Source organism: Anas acuta, chromosome 25, assembly GCF_963932015.1.
Source record: "Anas acuta chromosome 25, bAnaAcu1.1, whole genome shotgun sequence".
Taxonomy (NCBI): Eukaryota; Metazoa; Chordata; class Aves; order Anseriformes; family Anatidae; genus Anas; species Anas acuta.
Window position 1 is genome coordinate 4439388 of NC_089003.1, and position 25306 is coordinate 4464693.

General features: G+C 41.8%; 1 protein-coding gene across 1 annotated transcript; it reads left to right on the plus strand.

The window, feature by feature from the left end:
* The first annotated feature begins 1600 nt into the window (after nucleotides 1-1600).
* On the plus strand, nucleotides 1601-25292 carry LOC137844596 (cytosolic phospholipase A2 gamma-like). The gene is made up of 12 exons (XM_068661066.1): nucleotides 1601-1840; nucleotides 6261-6380; nucleotides 7229-7371; nucleotides 11359-11554; nucleotides 11798-11915; nucleotides 14181-14321; nucleotides 15480-15533; nucleotides 16079-16156; nucleotides 16716-18740; nucleotides 19771-19925; nucleotides 21735-21903; nucleotides 24855-25292. The coding sequence occupies exons 1-9, from the start codon at nucleotides 1829-1831 to the stop codon at nucleotides 16844-16846; spliced, it is 993 nt and encodes a 330-aa protein (XP_068517167.1). The 5' UTR covers nucleotides 1601-1828; the 3' UTR covers nucleotides 16847-18740; nucleotides 19771-19925; nucleotides 21735-21903; nucleotides 24855-25292.
* Nucleotides 25293-25306: the final 14 nt, after the last annotated feature.

Genomic DNA, 25306 nt, shown 5'->3' on the forward strand with positions numbered 1-25306 from the left:
TCTCCCAACCCCCATTAATTGCTCGGTAGTTACGTATTCTAAAGGATCTCCCGGTGGTCGGGGCGTGTGAGCACTGATATCACATATGCGTTGCCAGTGAGCCTGCCATAACAGCTGGCCAGATTGTGTCATAATCATTCTTACAATAGTTTTGATGTCCTCGGGACATAAAATACTGCTGCCCCAAATATAATTAAGCAGCTGTTTGGTCGGCTCACTATGCAACCCACTCTCTACTGTGGCTCTCAGCTGGGATAGTAGTTTCCAGTCAAGCAGGGTGTGAGCTCCCTGCAGACCCGCAGCCCCCTGCCCATAGGTTACTGGGAAAGCCTGATCAGCGAGGGGGCTCAGCAATTCAAAGTCCTGAGCATCTGCCGCCTCTCTGGCTATCGCCTGTCAATTAACCCTTTCTATCCCCTGTGGGGAGGGCTTTGGCAGTGGCTTAGTGGGAGCCTTAAGGCTCTCCCTGGGTGTATCCTCTTTCAGTTTTAAAATGAGTCGCCCCACCACCTCCTCCTCGTTGTCGGAAACCTCATCTTCTGCTCCTGAGACTTGTATCCCAGTTTCGACCGTGGTCGGAAGGGGTGGTGCCGTAGGCCATGCCTCCTGATCTGCATCCGGGCTTTTACTATTTTACTAGGGGTGTGTGTGTGTGTGTGTGTGTGTGACGCCCTTTTACTGGGGGGGGGGGGGGGGAGGGGGGGAAGGGAGTGACGCCCTGGGGGGCCCTGGCGACGGGTGCCGTGGCTCAACAGTTATCGGTCAACCCAGACGGTGGTATAGGCGAGTAATCGCCTCCCACCGAGAACAGTCCCTCTGATTCTAGGGGCTGATCTCCTAATTTCTGGGTAGCCACAGCTGCAACTTGCTGTTCTAACTTGTATCTTTTTAAACTACTAATAGTTTCCCGCCACGGTTTCATTAATTTTTTAACCATTTTATCATCATCTATAGCTAAATCCCACAAACAGTCCCCATAAGTTCTCCATTCTTCCACATCAAAGTATGACTCAGGGTTACCAAAAAATTCCTTTGCTACCCCAAAGGCTATAAGCCCTGAAATATGCTTAATTCCTTCTACCCCTCGCTTTTCTAAAAAGCGTTGCAATAAGTTGAGGGCTATGTCCTTATGCATAGTGCTGGCCTTTTCTCTGCATCTATCCGCGCTGCGTCTGTCCGCGATTTGTGCAGCTCCGTGTTTATCCACACTGGTAGCCCTCCAGACCGTGAAGACCCCTTTTTAGGTCAGTCTAGGCAATCTTCTGCCCTCCGATTTGCTGCTAATCAGTGCTTGTCCTCACCGCGCCTCGGTTCCATGTTGTCCCTGTTCGGGCGCCACTTGCGGGTGCAGGGACCTGCTGAGTTTGGCACAGGGAAGCAAGTGATCAGCTCAATATGAGTGGTAGTACAAGCTTCAATTTTATTGCGCAGATATCCGTATATTTATACACACAGCAATAATTATGCCTACTGGTCACTATCCTATTGGCTAAGGCTAGAAGTGTTGCAAAAAATACTGTTTCTCCTACTTGCGGTTACAGCGCATAAGCTACTCCCTTATCTTCCCTGGCCTCAGATCCACCTGTTTATCTCTCTCTCAAGGACGGACTGCCCTGGCACTTTTCACAAGAGTGCTTCTCATCCGACCTACTGCACGGCTATAAACTCTGTATTTTAATTGCCTTGCTTGTACAATTCCTCTAGGGACCCGTGCCATTGCTCTTTGAGCCATTCTTCAACACTTTCCAGTTGCAAATTTACTCTGAACTAAAACATTGCTCTTCATAACTTTTTCAAAGATCTATAGGATACCAAGACGGACGTCTCAATGGCTACCGAGGTATGCTCTTTCCCTTACCCTAGTTTCCCTCTCTGTTTTCTAACTCTTCTTCTGTCTGCTTCATTGTCCATATTCTATGACACTTATGTAATAATGATTTTGAAAATGGATGTTCTATGTACTTCATGCATATGTTACTCTGCAAAGTATTTGTAGGGACTAACTTCAATTATTTGAGTCTTCCTGTCTAGATGATATCAAAAGATAAACATCCAAAAAATGAATGAGAGTAAGGATAGGATTCATCTCACTGACTGCAAACATCTGCAATATAGATTTCTACATATGAGCTAATCATGTATGAATTTCCTAGTGAAGTGGAACAGTGCAACAGTATCTCTGGAGTGTATGAAATATGGTTTAGGAGTGGTATTCTAGAAGAGGTTGTTTCTCTCCATTGATGTTAAGAGATGTTAATGTTAATGTCAAGAAATGTTAATGGCTATAACTGACATGGAGAAGGCTGAGGTACTCAATAACTTCTTTGACTCAGTCGTCACTGCCAGTCAGGCTTCCCATGTCTCTCATTTCCCTGAACCTACAGATGGAGGCTGGGAGGGAAAGTCCCACCCACTGTAAGCAAAGAACAGGCTTGAGACCACCTGATGAAACTAAACAAGTAGAAGTCTATGGAGCCTGATACATGCATCCTAGGGTCCTGAAGGAATCAGCTGATGTAGGTGCCAAGCCTCTCCCCATCATATTTGAAAAGTCCTGGCAGTCAGGAGAATGTGATGGCGACTGGAAAAAGGGAAACATCACTCCCATTTTTAGAAAGGGTAGAAGGGAGGACCTGTGGAACTACAGACCGATGAGCCTGGCAAGATCATGGGACAGATCCTCCTGGAAGCAGTGTCCAGGCACATGCAAGACAAAGAGGTGATCTGAGACAGCCATCATGGCTTCACCAAGGGCAAATGGTGCCCGAGCAATCTGGTGGCCTTCTGTGATGGAGTGACTACAGCAGTTGACAAGGGAAGACTGATTGATGTCATCTATCTGGACTTCTGCAAAACCTTTGACACAGTCCCACATGACATCCTGATCTCCAGATTGGAGAGAAATATATTTCATGGGTGGACAATTCCATGGATAAGGAGTTGGCTAGAAGGCTGCTCCCAAAGAGTGGTGGTCAATGGCTCTAGGTCCAGGTGGTGATGAGTAGTGTCCATCAGGGATCTCTCCTGGGACCAGTACTGTTTAATATTTTTATCAATGACATAGACAGTGGTATCGCGTGAACCCACTTTCCAGCATGTTTGTAGATGACACCAAGCTGAGCGGAACAGTCAATACAACAGAAGGAAGGGACACCATCCAAAGGGACTTGGGCAAGCTTGAGAAGTGGTTCCATGTGAACCTAATGAGGTTCAACAAGTCTAAGTGCAAGGTGCTGCACCTGGGTTGGGGCAAACCCAGACAGGAGTACAGACTGGGAGCAGAACTCATTGAAAGCAGCCCTGCAGAAAAGGACTTGGGGGTTCTTCTGGTGGATGAAAGGCTCGACATGAGCTGGCGGTGCATGGTTGAAGCCCAGGAGGCCAACTGCGTCCTGGGCTGAATCAAAAGAGGAGTGGCCAGCAGGTGAAGGGAGGGGATGTCTCCTTCTACTCTGCCCTCATGAGGCCCCGCTTGGAGTACTGTGTCCAGTTCTGGAGCCCCCAGCACAAGAAGGATGTTGATCTTCTAGAACAGTTCCAGACAAGGATCACGTAGTTGATCAGAGGGCCAGAGCACCTCTCCTTGAAGAAAGGCAGAGTTCAGCCTACCGAAGAGAAGGCTCTGTGGTGACCTCGTTGTGGCCTTTCAATACTTAAAGGGAACTTATAGGAAAGATGGAGAGAAACTTTTTGCTGCATCAGATAATGACAGGACAAGAGGGAATGGTGTGTTGTTTTTTTTTTTAATTTTTATTTTTTTAACTAAAAGTGGGGAGATTTAGATTAGAGATTAGGAGGAAATTCTTCACTAAGAGGGTGGCAAGGCACTGTAACAGGTTGCCTAGAGAGGCTGTGGATGCCCCATCCTTGGATGTGTTCTAGACCAGGTTAGATGAGGCCCTGAGCAACCTGATCTAATGGGTGGCATTCCTGTTTATGACAAGGGGGTTGTAATTAGATGATCTTCAATGTCCCTTCTAACCCAAGCCATTCTATGATTCTATGAATATTTCAGTTTGTTTTGTGTACACAAGTGCCCACCTGTTTGTTACCTTTTGAATAATTTTGAAATTAGGTTGTTAACAATTGGGTGTTATACCAAAGGGTTATTCACGCTTTATCATAAAACTTCCATTCTCTTCTTAAGAAGCAGAATGCTGGGAACTCCGAACTGCTTTCTGATATAAATTATCAAATCAATCTGAGTCAACTAACCATTAATAGCTAGTAAAAGACCAATGTTATCCTAATCAGTTATACAGTAGTAGTATACTACTTGTATACATGTTTAGGCTAACATTGGTCTTTTTATTGCCTTTGGATGTACACAGTATTTATGAATGTTTTTAGCATAGGAAGTCTTGTTCAAATGATAACATTCGATGACAGTTATGGGAATATGGGCAGTGTTGCTAAGGTGGAGCAACCAAAGCCACCAGTCCATAAATCATGAATCCCTAGGATTTGTGGTGACTAGCATGATGCAACATGACAATGACTCAGTCCTTGTGTTAAAAATTACTTTTCTTCTCCTTCCTTCTACACTGTCCCATTGTCTATTGTCTCCTTCTACTCTGTCCTCATGAGGCCCCACTTTAAGAGATGTTAATGTTAATGTTAATTTCAAGAAATGTTAACGGCTATAACTGATATGGAGAGGGCTGAGGTACTCAACAATATTTTGCCTCAGTATTCACATGCAATTGCTCATTCAATACCTCCCAGGTCACAGAATCTCTGGGCAGGGACTGGGGGAATGAAGTCCCACCTCTGTAGGAGAAAGCAAGTTTCGATACCATCAGAAAAATCTGAATATGCAGAAGTTGATGGGGCCTGATGAGTTGCATCCAGGGATGCTGAGGGAACTGGGAGATGAAGTTGCTAAATGTATAAGGAATTGGCTGGATGGTCACATTAAAGCAGTTGCAGTCAATATCTCAATGTCCAGGTGGAGACCAGTGATGAGTGGTGTCTCAACCCCTTAGGGTTCTACTTTGGGAATTCAGCCAAGCCAAGTGTAAGGTTCTGCACCTGGCTTCGAGCAATCACAAATATTAATACGGACTATGTGATGAATGGATTGAGAGCAGCCCTGCAGAAAAGGAGTTGGGGGTACTGGTGGATGAAACACTTGACATGAACTGGTAATGTGTGCTTACAACCCAGAAAGCCAATTTTATTCTGGGCTGCATCAAAATCCCATGGCCAGCAGATCAAGGGGGATGATTCTCCCAATCTCTTCTGCTTTCATGATATCCTGCTAAGTATACTGCATCCAGCTCTGTGGCCCCCAGCACAAGAGAGACATGGACCTATTACAGACGGTTCAGAGGAGAACCACAAAAATGATCAGAGCACGGAACACTTCTCCTATGAAGATAGGTTGAGAGAGCTGGGGTTATTTAAATTAAGGAAGTCTCCTTCTCTAAGGAAGAGGAGAGAGCAATAAAGGGAGACCTTATAGAGGTCTTCCAATACTTACAGAAAGCCTCCAGAAAGATTGGGAGATGCTTTACCAGGGTGTGTAATGAGAGGACAAGGGGCAATGTTTTCAAACTAAGAGAGAGTAAATTTAGATTGGATATAAGGAAGCAATTCTTCACAATGAGGGTGGTGAAGCACTGGGACAGGTTGCCTAGAGAAATTGTGGATGCTCCCTCCCTGGAAGTGTTTATGGCCAGCTTAGATGGGGCTTTGAGCAACATGGTCTAGTGGAAGGTATGTCTTCCCAGACATGCCACGAGTGTTGGAACTAGATGATCTTTAAACGTCCCTTCCAACCAAAACTGTTCAGTGTTTGTGCGATTCTATGATTCTATTATGTTCAGGTACTGTAGATCTCAGGGTGAAATCTAAGTGAAATGAAGTGAAATTAAGTGAAATGAATGCTGCCACAAACATATATCAGATCTATAAGAGAAACCTGTGAAAGTTCTATTTCTTTAGGCTATTGTGAACATTAGTTCCAGCTAGACATTTGTTTTTAACTGAAAGATATATCATTGACTCAAGGAAATCAATTGTTGAATTTGACTGCAGTTGATAAATTGTTTCAACAAGAATTCTGCCCTTCTATCCTCTATTTAAAGTATACTAGAAAAATGAGTTCTCTGATCTTCTTTTTGATGATGTTAGGTATTAAATCAGGGTAAACATTGGTTAGTCTGTGGAGAGCTGGATCATATGTATGGATACCGTATATTAATTTTTATGTAGTGAGAAATGGTTTTACCCTGAATGTGTTTCACTTTTTATGCCAGAATGATAATGAAGTTCGTGTGTCTAGCGATCTCTCAGAAGGTGAGATAAAAGCCACTCAGAACAGAAGAGGAAGAGTGAAGACGTGCCTGCATGAATTACTTGATGTTCATTTTGAGGAGGTAAGCACTGACAATCATGTTAAGGTAAAAAGGATAACACTCCCATGATGTAACACAGACTGTCATTTGAAGTGAGGTCAAATTATTGACCTCAAGAAAATTAACTGTTTATCAGCCAAAACCAGCACAACATCACATGGTATGAAATATTCCTTTAGTCCATCTGGGTCAGTTGTCCCGTACCTATTCTATTGCCTCCTAGCCTCCTGCCTCCTAGCCTCCTACTCACCCACAGCCTGCTTTCTGGGGGTGGAGTGCGGAGTGGGAAAGAGAGTCTTGATGCTGTGGCAGCACTGTTCAGTAACAGTCAAATTATTGGTGTGTTATTAGTACCATTCTAGCCTGAAACCCAAAATACAGCACCATATTGGCTGCTATAAAGAAAGTTGACTCCAATCTAGTTGAATGCAGTACAGCATACTTCTTTAGAAATGTCTTGGCTGGCTATAATAGTTCTATCTTTCACTTTTGGAAAAAAAATAACAAATAAAGGTCTTGGAGACGGAAAGGGAACAGAGAAACACAGTACATACTTCTCAAGATACAGTTATATTTTGAAGCAACATCACAGAAACATAGTCAGTACAAAATTACGTATCAGAAAGACAAGTGCGGTTCATTCATGGTGGGACAATATAAAGGAGAACATAATTTGTGACCGTTATGTAAAGGGAAAAGAGAAATAGGGGAAAGCAGGTAGATTATGGAATGTGTCCTAAACAAAACTAACAGGTGAGGTGAGAACTTCAAGGGCCCTTATCCCTGACCGTTTGTTAAGCCTTTGCTCTAAAAAGAGTGCATCAAGATTAACCTTTATGTACTGGTGTTTTCTGTCTTCCTCTCCTCAGAATAATGTACCTAACATTGTTGTTCTGGGATCAGGAGGAGGCCTGCGTGCTATGATAGCCCTGCTAGGAACCTTGGTGGAGCTGAAAAATCAGAATATCTTGGATGCTGCCATGTATCTCTGTGGGGTGTCAGGATCCACTTGGTAGGTACCTGTTGACTGGTGTGATAGTAAGTGAACTGCTTCATAGATTCAGTAGCAATCTGACACTTTCATCACTGTTCAGAACCCTGTATGGGGCACACAACTGATGAACCTGATGAACTGATGAACAGGTGAGATGTGGCCTGTAAAAGGGTGGGAGGCACAGGAAATACTTATAATATCACCTACAGTCCAGCAAGACTAATCTTTCATCCCTAGAGAGGAAGAACCTCTCAATTAAGCTAACTCTGTCTTACCTTCCTGAAGCTATAATTCCCCTTAATTACAGGTTCTTGATGATGAGGAGAGCAGAAAAGTGACAACCAGCCAGGAAAATGTTGAAAACTTCTGGGTACCATACTACTCAGAAGTAAAGGGGCTTGTTTGATAGAGGTTATGTAACCTTTAGAAAGGGCCTATAAAACTTAGCTACATCTTTCGAGTGTATGGGAATGACTCAAGGTGCATAAATGTAAACACCTGCTACCATTTTACCTACTTTGCCTGCCCCCTTCCTGTTGGGAAAAGCACTGGGTCTCCTACATAAAGTGCATCAAATCTACTAAATTTGTAGTGATGTCTCACACACATGACACGTTAAATAACATTATATATATGCATGGTTATTCTCTTGAATTTTGTACTTGATTTACTTTTCAGATGTATCTTTTATGCAATGGAAAGAAACGACATTCGGGAACAGGAGCCATTTTAATTTAAGGTCTATGTGCACCATTGTCAGCGACATGCATGGATTGTTGCACACTTAATTTAGACAACTAAATACATGTGCCTGTATGTACACCTATATACACCTAGCCTTCTCTTTTATTTAAGGGGATAGGTTTATGATCTGTAAAGATAGACTTATAGCAACAGCTTAGATGTTATAGAAGAAAATTCTGGTTTTCTTCAGGTGGTTCACAAGGACACAGGTCTACAGCTCCTGTGGAAGTCTTGGACACTTTACACCTCAAGTGTCACTATCTGTGGTTAGGAGCCCTATGTGGTGTCTGCAGTAATCCCAAACATCCTCACACTAGATGGATAGGATGCCATCCAGAACGACCTAGACAGACTTGACAGGTGGGCCTCTTTGAACCTCAAGAAGTTCAACAAGGCCAAGTGTACGGTCCTGCTTCTGGTCTGGGGCAACCCTAAGCACAAATACAGGCTGTGCTGTGAATGGACTGATAATAGCCCTGAGGAGGAGTTGGCAGTGTTGCTGGATGAAAAACTCAACAGGAGCTGCCAATGTGTGCTGGTAACCCAGAAAGCCAAGCCCATATCCTGGGCTGCATCAAAACAAGCATCGCCAGTAGGTCGAAGGAGGTGATTCTCTCCCTCTTCTCTGCTCTCATGAGACCCCATCTAGAGAACAGTATTCAGCTCCAACATAAGAAAGACACGGACCTGTTAGATCAGGTCTAGAAGAGAGTCGCGAAGATGATCAGAGGGCCGGAGAACCTCTTCTACAAAGACAGGGTGAGGGAGTTGTGGTTGTTCAGCCTGGAGAAGAAATGGCTCCAGGGAGTCCTTACAGCAGCCTTCCAGTATTTAAAGAGGGCCTTATGGGAAAGCTGAAGAGGAACTCTTTAACAGAGAGTGTAGTGATAGGACAAAGCATAATGGTTTTAAACTAAAAGATGTAGGTTTAAATTAGATATGTTAAGAAGAAATGTCAGTCTGAGTTTGGTGCTGGGAAAGCTTGTGGAGCAGCTTATCCTGAGTGCCATCACACAGAACTTGCAGGACAACTCTGGCCCAGGGCTGATCAGGCCCTGACAAGGTCCAGTCAGCATGGGTTTATCAAAGGCAGATCCTGCTTGACAAACCTGATCTCTTTCTATGACAAGGTGATGTGCTCAGTGGACAAGGGAAAGGCTGTAGATGTGGTCTACCATATCACCTTCACCTTCAGTAAGGCTTTTGACACTGTTTCCCAGAGCATTCTTCTGAAGAAGTTGGCTACTCAAGGCTTGGACAGGTGTATGCTTTGTTGGGTTAAAAACTGGCTGGGTAGCTGGGCCCAAAGAGTTGTGGTGAATGGAGTTAAATCCAGTTGGAGGCTGGTCACTCGTGGTGTCCTCCAGGGCTCAGTATTGGGGCTAGTTGTCTTCAATATCTTTATCAGTGATCTGGATGAGGGAGTCGAGTGTACCCTCAGTAAGTTTTCAGATGACACCAAGTTAGGCACGAGTGTTGATCTGCTCAAGGGTAGGAGAGCTCTGTAGAGGAATCTGGATAGACTGGACTGATGGGCTGAGGCCAACTGTATGAGGTTCAACAAGTCTAAGTGCTGGGTCCTGCACTTGGGGCACAACAACTCCAACCAGTGCTACAGGCTTGGGGGAGAGTGGCTGGAGAACTGCCCGGCAGATAGGGACCTGGGGGTATTGGTCACTAGCCATCTGAATACAAGCCAGCAATGTGCTCAGGTGGCTAAGAAGGCCAAAAGCATCCTGGCTTGTATCAGAAATAGTGTGGTCAGCAGGACTAAGGAAGTGAGTTTCCCCTTGTACCCAGCTCTGGTATGAACACCATGAACATAGTGTTCAGTTTTGGGCCCCCCACTACAAGAAGGGCATCGAGGTGCTGGAGCATGTCCAAAGAAAGGCAACAAAACTGGTGAAGGCTCTGGAGAACCCAAAGAAGGGCAACAAATCCGGTGAAGGGTCTAGAGAACAAGTCTTATGAGGAGCAGCTGAAGGAGCTGGGGTTATTTAGCTTATAGAAAAAAAGGCTCAGGGAGACCTTATGGTACTTTACAATTACCTTAAAAGAGGTTGTAATGAAGTGGGGATCAGTCTCTTCTCCCAAACACCAAGTGATAAGATGAGGGGAAATGGCCTCAAGCTTTGCCAGAGGAGATTTAGGTTGGTTATTAGGAGAAATCTCTTTACTGAAAGGGTTGTGTAGCATTGGAATAGGCTGCCCAGGGAAGTGGTTGAGTCACCATCTCTGGAGGTCTTCAAAAAACATTTTGATGTAGAATTAGAAACATGGCTTAGTGGTGAACTTGTCGGTACTAGGTTAAATGTTGGACTAGATGACCTTAGAGGTCTTTTCCAACTTGAATAATTCTATGATTCTATGAAGTGCTTGACTATTACAGTAGTGAGGCACTGGAACAGATTTCCCAGAGAAGTCGTGGATGCCCCATCCCTGCAGATGTTCAAGGCCAGACTGGATGGGACTTTGGGCAGCCTGATCAAGTGGGAGTTGTCTGTGCCCATTAAAGGGAGAGATTGAACTAGATTATCTTTAGGGTCACTTCCACCTCAAACTATTTTATGACTCTATGATTTTATGATCTTCATTGTACAGAGTCAATACACAGACAACAGGCTGCTCTTGATGAAGAAAGTAATTCTATACACCTTAATTTATTAGGTGTTATTAGGGCCATAGAGCTGGTCTTGGAACAGTCTGAGCCCTTCACATCTCTGCAAGTAGTTAGCAGAGATGATATTTTAGTAGGATATGATACCACACTGCAAATATACCAAATTTATTGGACCTGATAACAGACTAAAAATTTCACAAGTTTGTAAAAATGGTGACATGATGTAATTCGTTTTACTTAAGTTTGTTCCATGTTCTTTAATGGATTATCTGTTTCTTAGCAGGCTTCACATCTTTCCCACTAAAGATTTATGCAAAATCTGTATTCCTACAGCAATTTACCCTAAATAAATGGCATGTAACCACCTGAAATTCAGCTTCATGTCATCTAACTAATTAAATGACATTATCAGAATGCAAGTGGGAAGCAAATTATCAATGAACAATGACATCCTTCTATGCTGCAAAGTTCCTTGCTTGTGGAGAAGCCTATGAGTTCTTTTTCTTCCCATACATATTTTAATTATTTCAATTAAATTAAATCATTCCAATATCTGCATGCAGATTGGAAGGAAAAAAAAAATCAAAGCTCTATTCATTTCCCTCTTTACTAGAGAACGGATTTTTCTTTCTCCTTAAAAGGTGTATGTCCATGCTGTATACAGATTGGAAATGGTCAGAAAAATTGAAGTCCCTGGAAGAGAATCTAATCAAAATTCTCACAGTGGACAGTTGGGACATTGGGAAGGAAATAAAATATTTAGAGGAGTCATCAGAAGATGAACATTACTCACTCACTGATGTCTGGGCCTGTGTTGTATACGAAATACTGCATCAGGTAAGAAACTAATTGCAAACACCTTTTGAATGTTTTGAACATCTCAAAGTAATTGCAACTGAATTTGACTTTTGTGAATGTTTTGAGGAGTTGTATAAGTTGAAGCAAAATTTTAGAGCATTATGTCTAATCTCTGGATATGTAAAGGTAGAGAGGTTAATCCAACTCTATTCTCCAAAGTGGGGTTATCCCCAGTAGTACAGAAGGGAGGAACAACAACTGATGTTCATACTTATTTTCCAGTTTGATGAGAACAAGCTGACTGATCACAGGGATGCCTCAGAGAGTGGAATAAACCCTTACCCAATTTATGCAGCAGTGGATAAGGAAAAACTGAGTGAAGCGGGTGCAAGCTCTCCAGGTAAATATGGGTTCATCTTACAGTATTTTAAATACCATCAGATATCTTAAATACGATTAGGTTCCCTTAAGGCAATGGCAGACAGAAACTGTGCTTATACCCAACCCCATTTTGACAAATGATGGAGAAAAAGAGGCACTTCCAGGGGCTGAATCATATTCTGTAAAGGTCACTTGCGTGATAGGAGAGTGAGACAACTCCAGAACAGAATAGACTAAACAGATTAGATAAGACATCAATAAAATAGATCTTCAAAATGTATGTTGTGGATGAAATGTTATGCAGGTCTCATGTAGCAGCAATTTAAGATGTATGAATTCCTTTACGGTAAATCACAAATTAGTTTGTATGTTTGTTTGTTTGTTTTTTTCCTTAGCAGCTTTTTATCATTAGTTAATCATTATCATATTTAATACAAGAAGTCAGTAGCGTTTGCTGCAATCCATACAGTGACTTAGTTAAAGATTTGTAAATAGCACTGCTCACACACAAGGTATTAGTAATTTCTGTAGAGCAAGGGACTGGTGATTTCTATACAACAAGGGATTGGGGGATTTCTAAACTCAACCTATTGAGTTTCACGATCAAGAACTTTTCTTTTGTTGAAGTACTCACCTTCGCCTGACTCAGCTTATTCAGCAGACAATCATTGAACCTCAAGGAGTCTGCCCTAATAGGCATCCCTCCTAAGGGAAAGATCCTAGGTCACAGCCCACTGTGGTCCTGGAGAGCTCAAGGGGGCTTTTTGCTTAGGACCGGTATTTATAGGACTGTGAGATGAATGGCTTTGGTCAGTATTTTTCCATTCTGGCCACAAGTCATGTTAGGTAATCCTTGTGTTGCCAAACCAACCATACAATTCCAGTACTTTCCAGATTGTACAGTTCAAGTAGCCAGGTAGCAGGAGTTCCAGGTTAAGTTAGGGAGTGCCTAATCATCCCAACTCACTGCACTTGTAACAATGGCAATCCTGACATTGAAGAGTTGCTGGAGGTGGGGGGGTGAGGTGGAGGGAGGGTCTGCACCACCACAATGTGGAAGCTGGAATATAGACTTCTGGTGCCATCATAGAACTCCTTGGCCTCCATCTGAGTATTCAGAGGGGCTCAGTTCTTTTGTAAAGTTCTCTCTATTCACATTTGAGAATCCTTTTGTCACAAAAGTGACTCGGGATGTTCTGTGACAAAGGGGGAATTTGTACCTCCTTTTAGTAAACGTTTTTAGTAAGATTTAGTCATGATCATCAGACAGCTGCTCAATTAGGGAAATGAGAGGGAGAGAGCACACACACAAAATTTGCAGTAGTTTATATACAATTTGCAATAAGGCACTCTGCAAACATATACAATCATATTGTTACAGCAGTCCCACCTCTGCAAAACATCTTCCCTTATTCCATGCAAAACAGAGCTTTGGCACAGGACAGGTGTGGGCCTTGGGTTGGCACCAATCCTTTGTTATGTGTTCCTGAGGCCTTGATCTTCTCTGAAGCTGATTTTTTCTCAAAACAGGAATTTTGGTGTTTCTCTCAAATAATCTGTTTGTTGTTCCCAGCCCATCAGATGAAAGTTCTCAGGCCAATGTTTATAGCTCTGGGCAGAGACAAAGTGATCAGGTCCTAACTTCTAGGCAGAAAAGTTAACCCTTTCATTGCAGAACACGTAGCACAGAGCAGGCAGAGTGGTTAACCCCTGCCTCAGTCTTACCATACTCTGCCTACTTCACCTACTCCTCTATAACAGTATGGGCTTCCTTTCCATCCTACATCATAACAGTCAGCTCCAGGCAGATGACTCAGTTCAGGATAGGTCCCTGGTACCATAAGTCCCTGGTAACATATATGTGGGTACTTGAATCAAACCCTTTCTCTTCTCTTCACTGACACTACATGTAAAGTGTATTAGGGCAGTCACGCCACATGAGCAGAAGGACTCTCTTAGTTGATAAGCATTGAGAGGCCTATGAGCACATCTGAGAGATTTATTCAGAGCTGTACAATTTGACGGATGATCTGCAGGAATCCCAGACCTTTCAGGTGTAGCAGTTGGAGGCCAGGTTATAAAGGATACCAAGAGCATAACAAGCAGCAGGCATAGCATGCTATGACTATCTTTGTTTCCCATATGAAAATTCATCTTTGTCAGCTGAAGTCAGGTGATTTAAGAAAGGAAAAGAAAAACAACCTGAGTGCTATCTTGGGATGGTGAGGTCAGCTATACTTCTGAATATTGTGTGACAAAACACAATATTCTTTGATTTTCTCAGGGACCTGGTTTGAATTCACTCCACATGAGGCTGGATATACTGCCTTGGGTGCTTTTGTGAGTACGGAGAACTTTGGAAGTAAATTTGAAAATGGTAAACTGATGGAGAAGAAAAAGGAAAAAAGCATTTTTTACATGCAAGGTAAATCTTCCTGATTCTTCTTTGTAGAATATCTATCTATCTATATTTGTATTCTGTATATATATACAGGTATATATACATATATATATATATATATATATATAAACAGGTGTACTATTCTGTATCTTTCTGCAGGTTATAATAATGTAGCTATTATTGTATTTTGTGTGTGTATATATATTACGTATGCATGTATAATAATGGAGAATTCTGGAGACCAGTTTGTCTCTCTTTAAACGTCCAGATGGGAACATCTGAATACCTCCCTACTCTCCACTACCTAAACTGACCGGTTTTATGTGGTCATTAAGGAAAATTAGAGACCTCCATCCTAGGTTAGTAAAGTTAGTAAAATATTCCCAGCCTAACTGTCTAAATGTTTTATAATCTCAGCATATTTACTTTACAGGGAGTGATGCTTCCCAAATCAGATGCACCCTGTGAGGACTGGTTCCTCCTATTATTTCAATTTGTTTCACTCTGTTTCAGTCCAGGTGCCAAATCTTTTTCTTCCCTACCTACAGCTGCAAATCTCATCTCACTTGTCTATGACACATCTAGATATATGTATCACCCTTAAACACATCTTGCATTTAATCACTTCATGCCCCGGTCTCCTCAAAACATGTGCTTGGCATCATTCCCTCTAGGAAAAACAAAACAAAACAAAACATAAACTCAACAAACAAACAGAAAATCCACTCTAATTCTGGCTATTTAATTAATTCAGACAGAAAAAAATAATAATAATCAAAATACAGTGAAGAAATGAAGAGTACTTATGGTTCTGGGCTCATGTGTGGGGTCTGCACAGCGAAGTGTTCAACCAAGAGTTCTACAGTGCGAGAGTATTCAGTGTTTGCTATGGGATACTGGCCTTAATGTCAAAAATAAAAAAAAATAAAAAATAGCCCACTGAACTGTAGACCTGGCATGAGGAAGAAGGAATAAATCAGATTTTAAGCTGTATAATCGTTTCAGTGGACAATAAGGGAAAACTATGCAAGTAGTTTTGATTTAGACTTCTACCTTACAGGTTTTGAAAGTTAGGTAAGAGGAGTGTACTATTGAAAGGCAATCTTGGATTGGATTCTTAGTAAGACAAACATAAAACAAGTATTTTAACCACTTTTTTTTTTTTTTTTTCTTTTCTTTCAGGCTTATGGGGGAGTGCTTTGGGAAGCATGGAAGAAATTCTAAAGGCTATACTAGGTACTCTGTTTTTTTCCGTTGCCTCTATGTTCAAATTACAAATTGAGCATATACTTCAAATTACCCTTGGGCACTTCAAATTACGCATGGGCATTGAAGATACCGCTAATTGAGACCTGAAGTGTCAGTCATGACTACATCTGGTGCGGGATGTTAAGGGCAACAAGAAGGGCTTTGTAGGTACATAATCATCAAAAGGAAGACTAGGTAAAATGTGGACCTGCTGCTGAAATGGAGGCAGGCAGGAATCCTGGTGGCAAAGGACATGCATAAAGTTGAGTTACTTGGTCCTTCTTTGCTTCACTCTTTATCTGACACTTAAAACACAGATCTATGAGTGATGAACAGAATCAGTAGGAGAATAGTGCTCTTCTAGAGTGCCAGCCAGAAGACAGGGGAGATCTTTCAAGGAATCTAAAATGGAACTGTACTTACATTTACATTTAAGTGCAAGGCTAGATTTCTTGATGTCTTTTACGGAAAGACAGTGACTATTTTATGAGAAGGGGTATTCTTACTTTAATTATCTTTTTATTTCTTTCAAGACTATATCGAGTGGTTGTTACAAAGGTTACTAAGTTCCTGTGAGACGAGGACATGCAGACCATGTGGATATGGTCATGGTAGGTTATTGTGAGTCTTTGTGCTTTTTCGCCTTTTTTTTTTTTTTTTAAATTAAACACTCTGATTTGCTTTCCACATGTAATCCCTTAGGGGACTGTTAGGATTGTCAGGCAAGGTACAAGGAAATCCAGGCCTTTTCCCCCCTCTCACACATGTAATAATTTGTAAGGTCTTCAACACGTAACTAATTCCCATTTACTCCAACTTTTGCTACTCCTCCTGCTGTTGTGTTTCATGGAGCTTTTCTTCCAGAATGAAAACAAAGACTATTTCTATACTGGTATGATTGTATAGCCATCCAGATGTGAAAAGCTCAGTGTTAGATGTTTTTATTGTCAGCAGGGAGAAATATTCACTTTGCTACATGGTTCCTCTCATCAGTTTAAACTTCTTTAGGATAAGACAAATGAGGGCATGCTTTCTACAGATTCCATCTGATACAATGACTACATCTTCACTAATTCATGTTAGTTACCATCTACTTAGATCAATACCACCATGCTGATGCCTGTTAAGATAAATTCCACCCTGATGTAACTTCTATCTTGTCTTTTTTAGAAGGTATGTCAAATACCACCGAGTTTTCTCAGGCTGCTTTGCTTCTACTAGAACTTCAGCCGTGTGCCGTAAGTGGGAGAGATCCTGAAGAAGTCTTCAATAAATTGTTGAAAATATTGTCAGGCAAGTGAATGTGCATCCTAATAAATGTGCCTTAAAGTACATAAGACTTGTGTGATGAAAACAAAGGAGGGAAGAATAGAGAGCTGTGTTAATCTGTGCAAAGAAATAGAAAAGGAATTTAGAGGCAAGTATTGCACATTAATGCTTACCGTAATGGTGATGCTCTCCCCACCCCATTTAGAAAAATTCACAGGTTTTTCTACAAATCCTGTGATTTATTACAAAAGCCCACATGCATTTGTTGGAAAAAGTTGTCATGTAAGTTGATGTGTATTTGTTTCTTTAATGTCACTGGCTTTTAGCTTTTTCTCCACTTCATTTTCCTTTCATTTTTTCATTTTTTCACAATTTCATTTTTTCAGAGTGTCTTGGACTAGAAGGTACTCTAGAAGAAATATTACGATTATTGCATGGCAAGTTTATTTCATTTTTAATATCTTTTATTGCTCTTTATATCGTATGTGCTTTCAAAAAAATCCATCTTTGGAGGATTGTGAACATAAATTACAGTGTAAATCTTATGTAAGGTCATTGTGGGATGATCTAGTGAAAATTATACTATAGAATGTATCAATGATATTCCAGTTTTCAATGTTCATAAAGCTTTCTGTTCTCGTGAAAGTAATTAGAATCTGCCTTCCTGAGTAAATAAATTAGGAGGCCTAATCCTGAACAATCAGTTTCCCATTTATTCTTGTTCCAGAGTGAACCTGTACTTCTCAGGCATTCAAAACTGATGAAGTATATGTTGAAGAGTGGATTTCTCAGTGGTTTTCTGTTAGCTACTTAGCATGACGTACTCTCAAGTATTATTTGCAAAATGCATCACTAGAGACATTTTGAAATAAAAAGTCATGAAATAAGAAATCCTATAGCAAGCATTTTTGGCAGCTAATCAAAATCTCCACTCTTTTATCTGCTTAGATAGGAGTAACTTTTAGTTACTTTTAGCACGGAAGTTTTAAGTAACTGAACTCATTTAGCTTATATCTACAATATTTATTGGACTATGAGTCAAATGAAGATTATTTGGATTTATTTTAAAAAAGACCAAGAAGAGGTCTAAGCAAGACACAAGTAAATTTCAAATAAGAATTTCACGTTGAAGTTCCTAGAATACGTTTGCAATGTTAAGCTGATATATCACATGTGTAGACCCAGGGCTCTGCTAGTTCCATCACCCACTGTGTATGGGCGGCTTTTTGCCAACTCCTTCTGGAGCAAATTGGTTGGTGTTACGAGATTAAATATGGCCATTGTTTCTTTAATCTCCGGTGCTTGTTGCAAGGACTGTGTACACAGATCACACCTGGCCTGTCTTTGCCCAATACAGTCCTCCAAATTATCACATTGAGCTGGTTTTCTCACATTTTCTCACATGATCACTTGGATTTCTCATGGTTTTCTGCCAATATTCCCCTCCTTGCACAGTTTGTTCTACTGGGCTGTAACCTGGCTCTCACTTTATCCATGGGACTTTCAGCTGGAAAGAAAATTAAAAGAAAAACACTCTCTGAGCCACAAGAATGTTGCAAGGGGCCCAGAAAAGATCAGGCCTTGACTGACTTATTCAAATCTGTTTCAAGTGGGCTAAGATTCCACTGACTGATGTTAATTATCTGAACTAGTGAAAAGTATGGTTCTTTTTCTTTGGAAGCACTTGGGCCTTGGCACTAAGGCTGGCTGTATACTATCAGCACGTATGTTCTTCTGACATGATGCATCTTCACCAGATTTTGTTGCACCAGTCAAAAACTGAAGTTGTCTAGATTCAACTATGTTCTAAATTGTTTTATCTCTTCTTAGGTGACTCGCGGAGTATCTGCAGGATCCTGACTAAAACAATGCAGTGTATTTTAAACTGGATGTGGGGAACAACTAATAACTTCCTTTACAAGTGCCGTAAGAAACTCCAATGAAATCTTTTTTTATTTAAGATTCAAAAAATACAAACTGGTTATGTTATCTGAATTGATTGGTGGAGCAGAATGCATGGGATCTGGTAGAGCTTTTAGGCTGTGGTTGTGTGATGTTAAACCAATAAAACTGTTTTTGCCATTTATTTATTTTTTTAATACAGCAAATTAGATAACTTTCCTTTCCAAGATCCACCTTCTCTTAACAGCATCCCATTGTGGGCAGCAAGTAAACAAGTCAAAAACAGAATTTTATTTCACACTACTGGAATCCAGACCTGCAATATCATTGCAGACACATAAGATACTAGCTCAATTCAGTCACATAATCACAGGCATCCAAAATCACACAAACTGCCCTGAGTTCAGGGGACTACAACATTAGGGTGAAAAGTACAAAAGAAAACCTACAGAACCCCTGTGCCCATTTGCAGGAGAACCTGGAGGACACAGAAAGGAGACTAAGGAGGTGGAACTAGACAGCTAACTTAATGAAAATGAGTTGTGTTCCTGGCACATGGACAGTAACATGGGTCTCTAGATTCTATCGCCTGCACTAACTGAATGCTCACTTAAAATAATGGAAGTTTGGGCACCTAGCTTAAAAGCAGAAACCTTCATTTAGACAGATATATTTAAGTGTCATGATCTTGAGCTAGCTCATCTGTTCATTTTTCCCTCAAAGATCTTATCTTCAAATGACTAGTGCATATTTCTAGGGGCATAATCTCTTCTAAAAGATCATCAGGAATTTTGGTCTAAAACTGATCACAGTCAGAGAAAGAGGTGGCTCAAATGGATGTAGATTCCTCCTGTCAGAATCTACATTGGTCATCTGGTTGAGCATGAGATGCACGTTCCTATATATTTTTGGGATGCATAATCAATAAAGTCTGATGTACTCTTTTGGGGTTGGTCATATATATATCTATCTATATATATATATATTCATATTTGTCTTCATGAATCTCATTGCTTTTTTTTTTCCTTTTTTTTTTTTTTTTCCATTGGACTAGCTAACATTCAGTCCTCTCACTTGTTCGAAAACAAAACCATCTCCTTGATTGATGCTGGCCTGGCAATAAATTCTGCCTATCCTCTGGTACTTAAAAAGCAGCGTCAGACAGATCTTATCCTTTCCTTTGACTTCAGCTCTGGAGATCCTTTTGAGGTACATATGTGGTTATCTCTTTGGAGAGACTACTTTGGGGTTGATTGCGTGGACTTTTTTTCAAGGCAGTTGGCAGAAACATATATTTTTAGAACTTGAGGCACTTTATCTGTCTTGTTCACAGGTATTTGATGATATGCTCTCAGGTTATCAAGCTATCAGGTTATCAAAGGTGCATAAAAGCAACAAAGAGAGCACTCACAAATTTCTTAGTCTCCCTTTTTTCCTTAAGGCTGGTCAGAACTTTTGTGTGGGTAACTGATACTACTCCTTCCTTAAGAGTAATTGATGACATTCTTCAAAGAGATCCTTCAGGTATGCAGCGTGAGGAAATGTGGTATTAATAGTTACACCAGCAAAAAAGTCTGCAGCAACTGCAGAGGCTGAAAATTCTCGGAGAAGAGAAAGGAGAAGAAATTCAACCAGTTTCAAAGATGACACAGCAAGGGTATTTCCTAGAGATTTTTGTGCTGTTTTTTGAAACAATTAAAACAATATGAAGTTGTTACACTCTCAGTGAAACAAACAAAAACAAAATTAAAACTGAAAGATCATGAAAGATATTATTTTCAATTATTTTTATTTCTATTATTTTATGTTTCTAACTCTGTTTTATTCTATTTTGTGGGGGGAACGAGGAGGGAGAAGAATACTAAACTAAACAAAAACTCCTTACTCAGTGAGCAGGGAAGATATGGTTGACATTTATTTTTATTTCTATTATTTTATATTTCTAACTCTGCTTCTCTGGCTCTTTTCAGTGTGGTCACTTCAGGGACAGTGGAGGTAAATGCACCAGGAAGCACTGGCTGCTTTGGATTGCCATATATTACAGTAGGCATTGAGAATAGAGTGGAGTGGAGTGGAGTGGAGTGGAGTGGAGTGGAGTGGAGTATAGAGTAGAGTAGAGTAGAGTAGAGTAGAGTAGAGTAGAGTAGAGTAGAGTAGAGTAGAGTAGAGTAGAGTAGGAGTAGAGCAGAAATAAAGAATAGAAATTAGAATAGAACAGATCAGAACAGAACAGAGTAGAATCTAGTCCAGCTGCCGAACCACTCCAGAGCTACCCAGAAGATAAAACATATTTCTGAGGGCATTGTCAGTCTGGAGAGTCAGTATGGATCAGGACTGGTGGCAGAAAAGTATCAGCTCTGGTGCCAGTAACCAGCCTAGTTACTGTTGGGCAGGTCCATAGCAATGACACTGTTCCAAGGTCAAGCTGGGAAGTCAGTCTATGGGTCAGGGTCCAGATCAAAAGAGCTAAGGTACAGGCATGGCTGAGTATGAATAGGAGACCAGTGCACCTAGGAGATAGCTCAGACAGGGGCTGAAGGTCCAGTCCTGAGATTAAATGAAGCTCATGGGCCCAGGGAAAAGACCTGGTCCTTTTAATTTTGCTAGAGTGCAAGCATGGGAGGACTGCTTTGGAAAGCAAAATTTGTTCTGAAAGTTTGTGAACCTGGTCATATCTTTAGACTGTTGTATAGATGTCAAGACCCTTTAATTTTGATATCTTTCAGTGTCAGCCTTTCTGGACGTAGCTGTAATTTGTTAAACAAAGATTCTTGCTAGAAGTGACTCCAGAAGCAAGTGATGGATTTTCATTTGTATTCTTGATTCAGTCAGTTCCTCAGAGAACTGAAGAAAACTTCGCTTTTTATACATAACTTAGGTTATAATTTATTGTTGTCTAAGAAACTATCATCATTTGGTACAAATTAATTTTATTACTGGAGATAGGATTGATTTTTTCTAGGTTTTCAAAAACAAACAGAGAAATTGTATACATCTTTTATCTTGTTTGTGTCTCAGACTGTCGAGAAAGCAGCTGACTACTGCCAGAAAAATGGTATTCCATTTCCCAAGATAGAGAACCAGGAAATGGACAAGAAAAGCCCTTCTGATTGTTATATCTTTCGAGGAGACAAGTCGTGCCCTACAGTCATGCACTTTCCACTCTTCAACAAAGTGAATTGTTCTGGTAACGTATATTTGATGCTATTTTGCCTCTATGTACTTGCATTTCATATCTTCAACCTCTGGTGCCAAGCATTTGAGAGTCCTCTTTTACCTAGTGCTGTTGTAAATGGACACAGAAGAAAAGGAAGAGAGGAGGCTCTAGTCATAATCAACAGATGCTTGTGCAGGTGTTAATATGTAGGATTTATCCTCACTCCCTCAGATAAATGTGTCTGTACTCATGGCTAAAAGATTTTATGTAATCTTTGGTTTGCTCTCTATATCAAGCTCAGGAAGTGCAGCCTAGATGAGTGGACAGCGAGTTGGACTGGCACTTGGCTGGATGGTAGAGCTCAGAGGTTTGTGCTCAGTAGTGCAGAATCTAGTTGGAGGCCTGTAGCTAGTGGTGTCTCCCAGGTGTCAGTACTGGGTCCGCTGTTGTTTGATTTATTCATCAATGACCTGGAGGTGGAACAGAGTGCACCCTCAGCAAGTTGGCCGATGACACAAAGCTCGGAAGAGTGGCTGATACCCCAAAGGGCTGTGCTGCCATTCAGAGGGACCTTGACAGGCTGCAGGGATGGGCCAAGAGGAACCTCATTTAGTTCAACAAGGACAAGTTCAGGGTACTGCACCTAGGGAGGAAAAACCACAAGCACCAGTACAGGCTGGAGGCTGACCTGCTGAAGATCAGCTCTGCCGAGGGGGACGCAGGAGTCCTATTGGACAGCAGGCTGACTGGGTGGCAGTAAACCTGATCTTCTATGACAAAGTGACGCGCTGGGTGGATGAGGGAAAGGCTGTGGATGTGGTCTACCTTGACTTCAGCAAGGCTTTTAACACCATCTCCCACAGCATTCTCCTCAAGAAACTGGCTGCCCTAGGCTTGGACTGGCGCACACTTCATTGGGTTGGAAACTGGCTGGATGGCCGGGCCCAAAGAGTCGTGGTAAATGAAGTCAAGTCCAGCTGGAGGCCAGTCACTAGTGGCATTCCCCAGGGCTCAGTGCTGGGGCCAGTCCTCTTTAATATCTTCATCGATGATCTGGACGAGGGCATTGAGTGCACCCTCAGTAAGTTCGCAGATGACACCAAGCTAGGTGTGTGTGTCAATCTGCTCAAGGGTAGGAAGGCTCTGCAGGAGGATCTGGATGGGCTGCACCGATGGGCTGAGGTCAACTCCATGAAGTTCAACAAGGCCAAGTGCCGGGTCCTGCACCTGGGGTGCAATAACCCCAAGCAGAGCTACAGGCTGGGAAATGAGTGGTTGGAGAGCTGCCAGGCAGAGAAGGACCTGGGAGTGATGGTTGATAGTTGGCTGAATATGAGCCAGCAGTGTGCTCAGGGGGCCAAGAAGGCCAATGGCATCCTGGCTTGTATCAGAAACAGTGTGACCAGCAGGGCTAGGGAGATGATCATCCCCCTGTACTCGGCTCTGGTGAGGCCGCACCTCGAGTACTGTGTTCAGTTTTGGGCCTCTCGCTACAAGAAGGACATCGAGGTGCTTGAGTGGGTCCAGAAAAGGGTGACGAAGCTGGTGAGGGGCCTGGAGAACAAGTCCTGTGAGGAGCGGCTGAGGGAGCTGGGCTTGTTCAGCCTGGAGAAGAGTTGGCTCAGGGGTGACCTTATTGCTCTCTACAAATACCTTAAAGGAGGCTGTAGTGAGGTGGGGGATGGCCTGTTCTCCCACGTGCCTTGTGACAGGACAAGGGGGAATGGGCTAGAGTTGCGCCAGGGGAGTTTTCGGTTAGACGTTAGGAAGAAATTCTTTACTGAAAGGGTTGTTAGACATTGGAACAGGCTGCCCAGGGAAGTGGTGGAGTCACCATCCCTGGAAGTCTTTAAAAGACGTTTAGATATAGAGCTTAGGGATATGGTTTAGTGGGGACTGTTAGCGTTAGGTCAGAGGTTGGACTCAATGATCTTGAGGTCTCTTCCAACCTAGAAATTCTGTGATTCTGTGATTCTGTAATGTGCCCTTGTGGCCAAGAAGGCCAATGCTATCCTGGACTGCATTCAGAAGTGTTGCCAACAGGTCAAGGGAGGTGATCGTCCCCCTCTACTCAGCCCTGGTGAGGCCAAACCTGGAATATTGTGTCCAGTTCTGGGCTCCCCAGTACAAGAGGAACATAGAACTACTGAAGTGAGTTCAGAGAAGGGCTACAAAGATGATTAGAGGACTGGAGTACCTGTCATATGAGGACAGGCTGAGAGAATGTGGCCTGCTTAGCCTGGAAAAGAGAAGACTGAGAGGAGACCTCAATAACGTATATAAATACCTGAGGAAAGGGTTTAATGAGGATGGAGACGGTCTCTTTTCAGTTGTGCCCAGTGACAGGACAAGAGGCAACAGGCACAAACTGAAGAACAGGAGGTTCTGTCTGAATATGAGGGGGCACTTCTTTACTGTGAAGGTGAGAGAGCGCTGGAACAGGTTGCCCAGAGAGGTTGTGGAATCTCCTTCTCTGGAAATATTTAAAACCTACCTGGATGCCATCCTGTGCAGTGTGCTCTAGGTGATCTTGCTCAGCAGGGGGGTTGGACTAAATGGTCTTCAGAGGTTTATTGCAACCTCGGCCACTCTGTGATTCTGTGATCATTTTAATTAAATTGTGGACGTCCCATTAAAAAGAAGTTGAGGAGATATCACATTTAGAAGCTAGACTATCCAAATTGGGGATATTTATTACTGTTTCCCTTATAGTTACTGATGAGGAACAGGTTGGTGCAGATTTATCTCTCTCTCTTAGATAACTGATAAAGCTGGTGATCGAATAAGTACCTCTGAAATTGTGATTGAACTTCTGCTTTCTCATGTTGCTGGCTCCAGCATTATCTTAATGTGATAAAAAATTTTTATGTGAAACTTGTGGGTCTTCAGGGATTAATATTTTCCACAAGTCCGTGCTTTTCTTGGATGGTCTTGTAGCTTTATATTTGGCATTTACTTACAGAGTGTTTTCTGTTTTCTAGATAAAATTGAAGAATACAGAAGTAAGTTCTCTACTTTTAACATGTCCTACTCCGAGACTAACATCAAAGATCTCCTTGCAAAAGCAAAGCTGAATGTGTCCAATAATAGTAAGAGAATTTTGCAAGAGATACAACTGCTTCTATCTTCCTCTCATACAAACAAGTTCTGAATGCAAAGGTAGTTTTTGTGTTTGTTTGATTGTTTTCTCTTCTGCGCAGAATAATGAATTTATGACTCCGTATTTCTCACCTGCTCATTTTTCTGCATTTCATGTGTATAAAATTTAAAACTGATCAAATATTAAATATCTGACCTATAGGTTGTTCACAATGGCAGAAGTATTTGACTTTGTCCCATGGTGCACTGAATAGTCCCAGTCAAATAATATTGCCTATAACATCCTGGCATTAGACAAGTATGCTTGTGATATTAAAAAACGTCATAGTCCTCA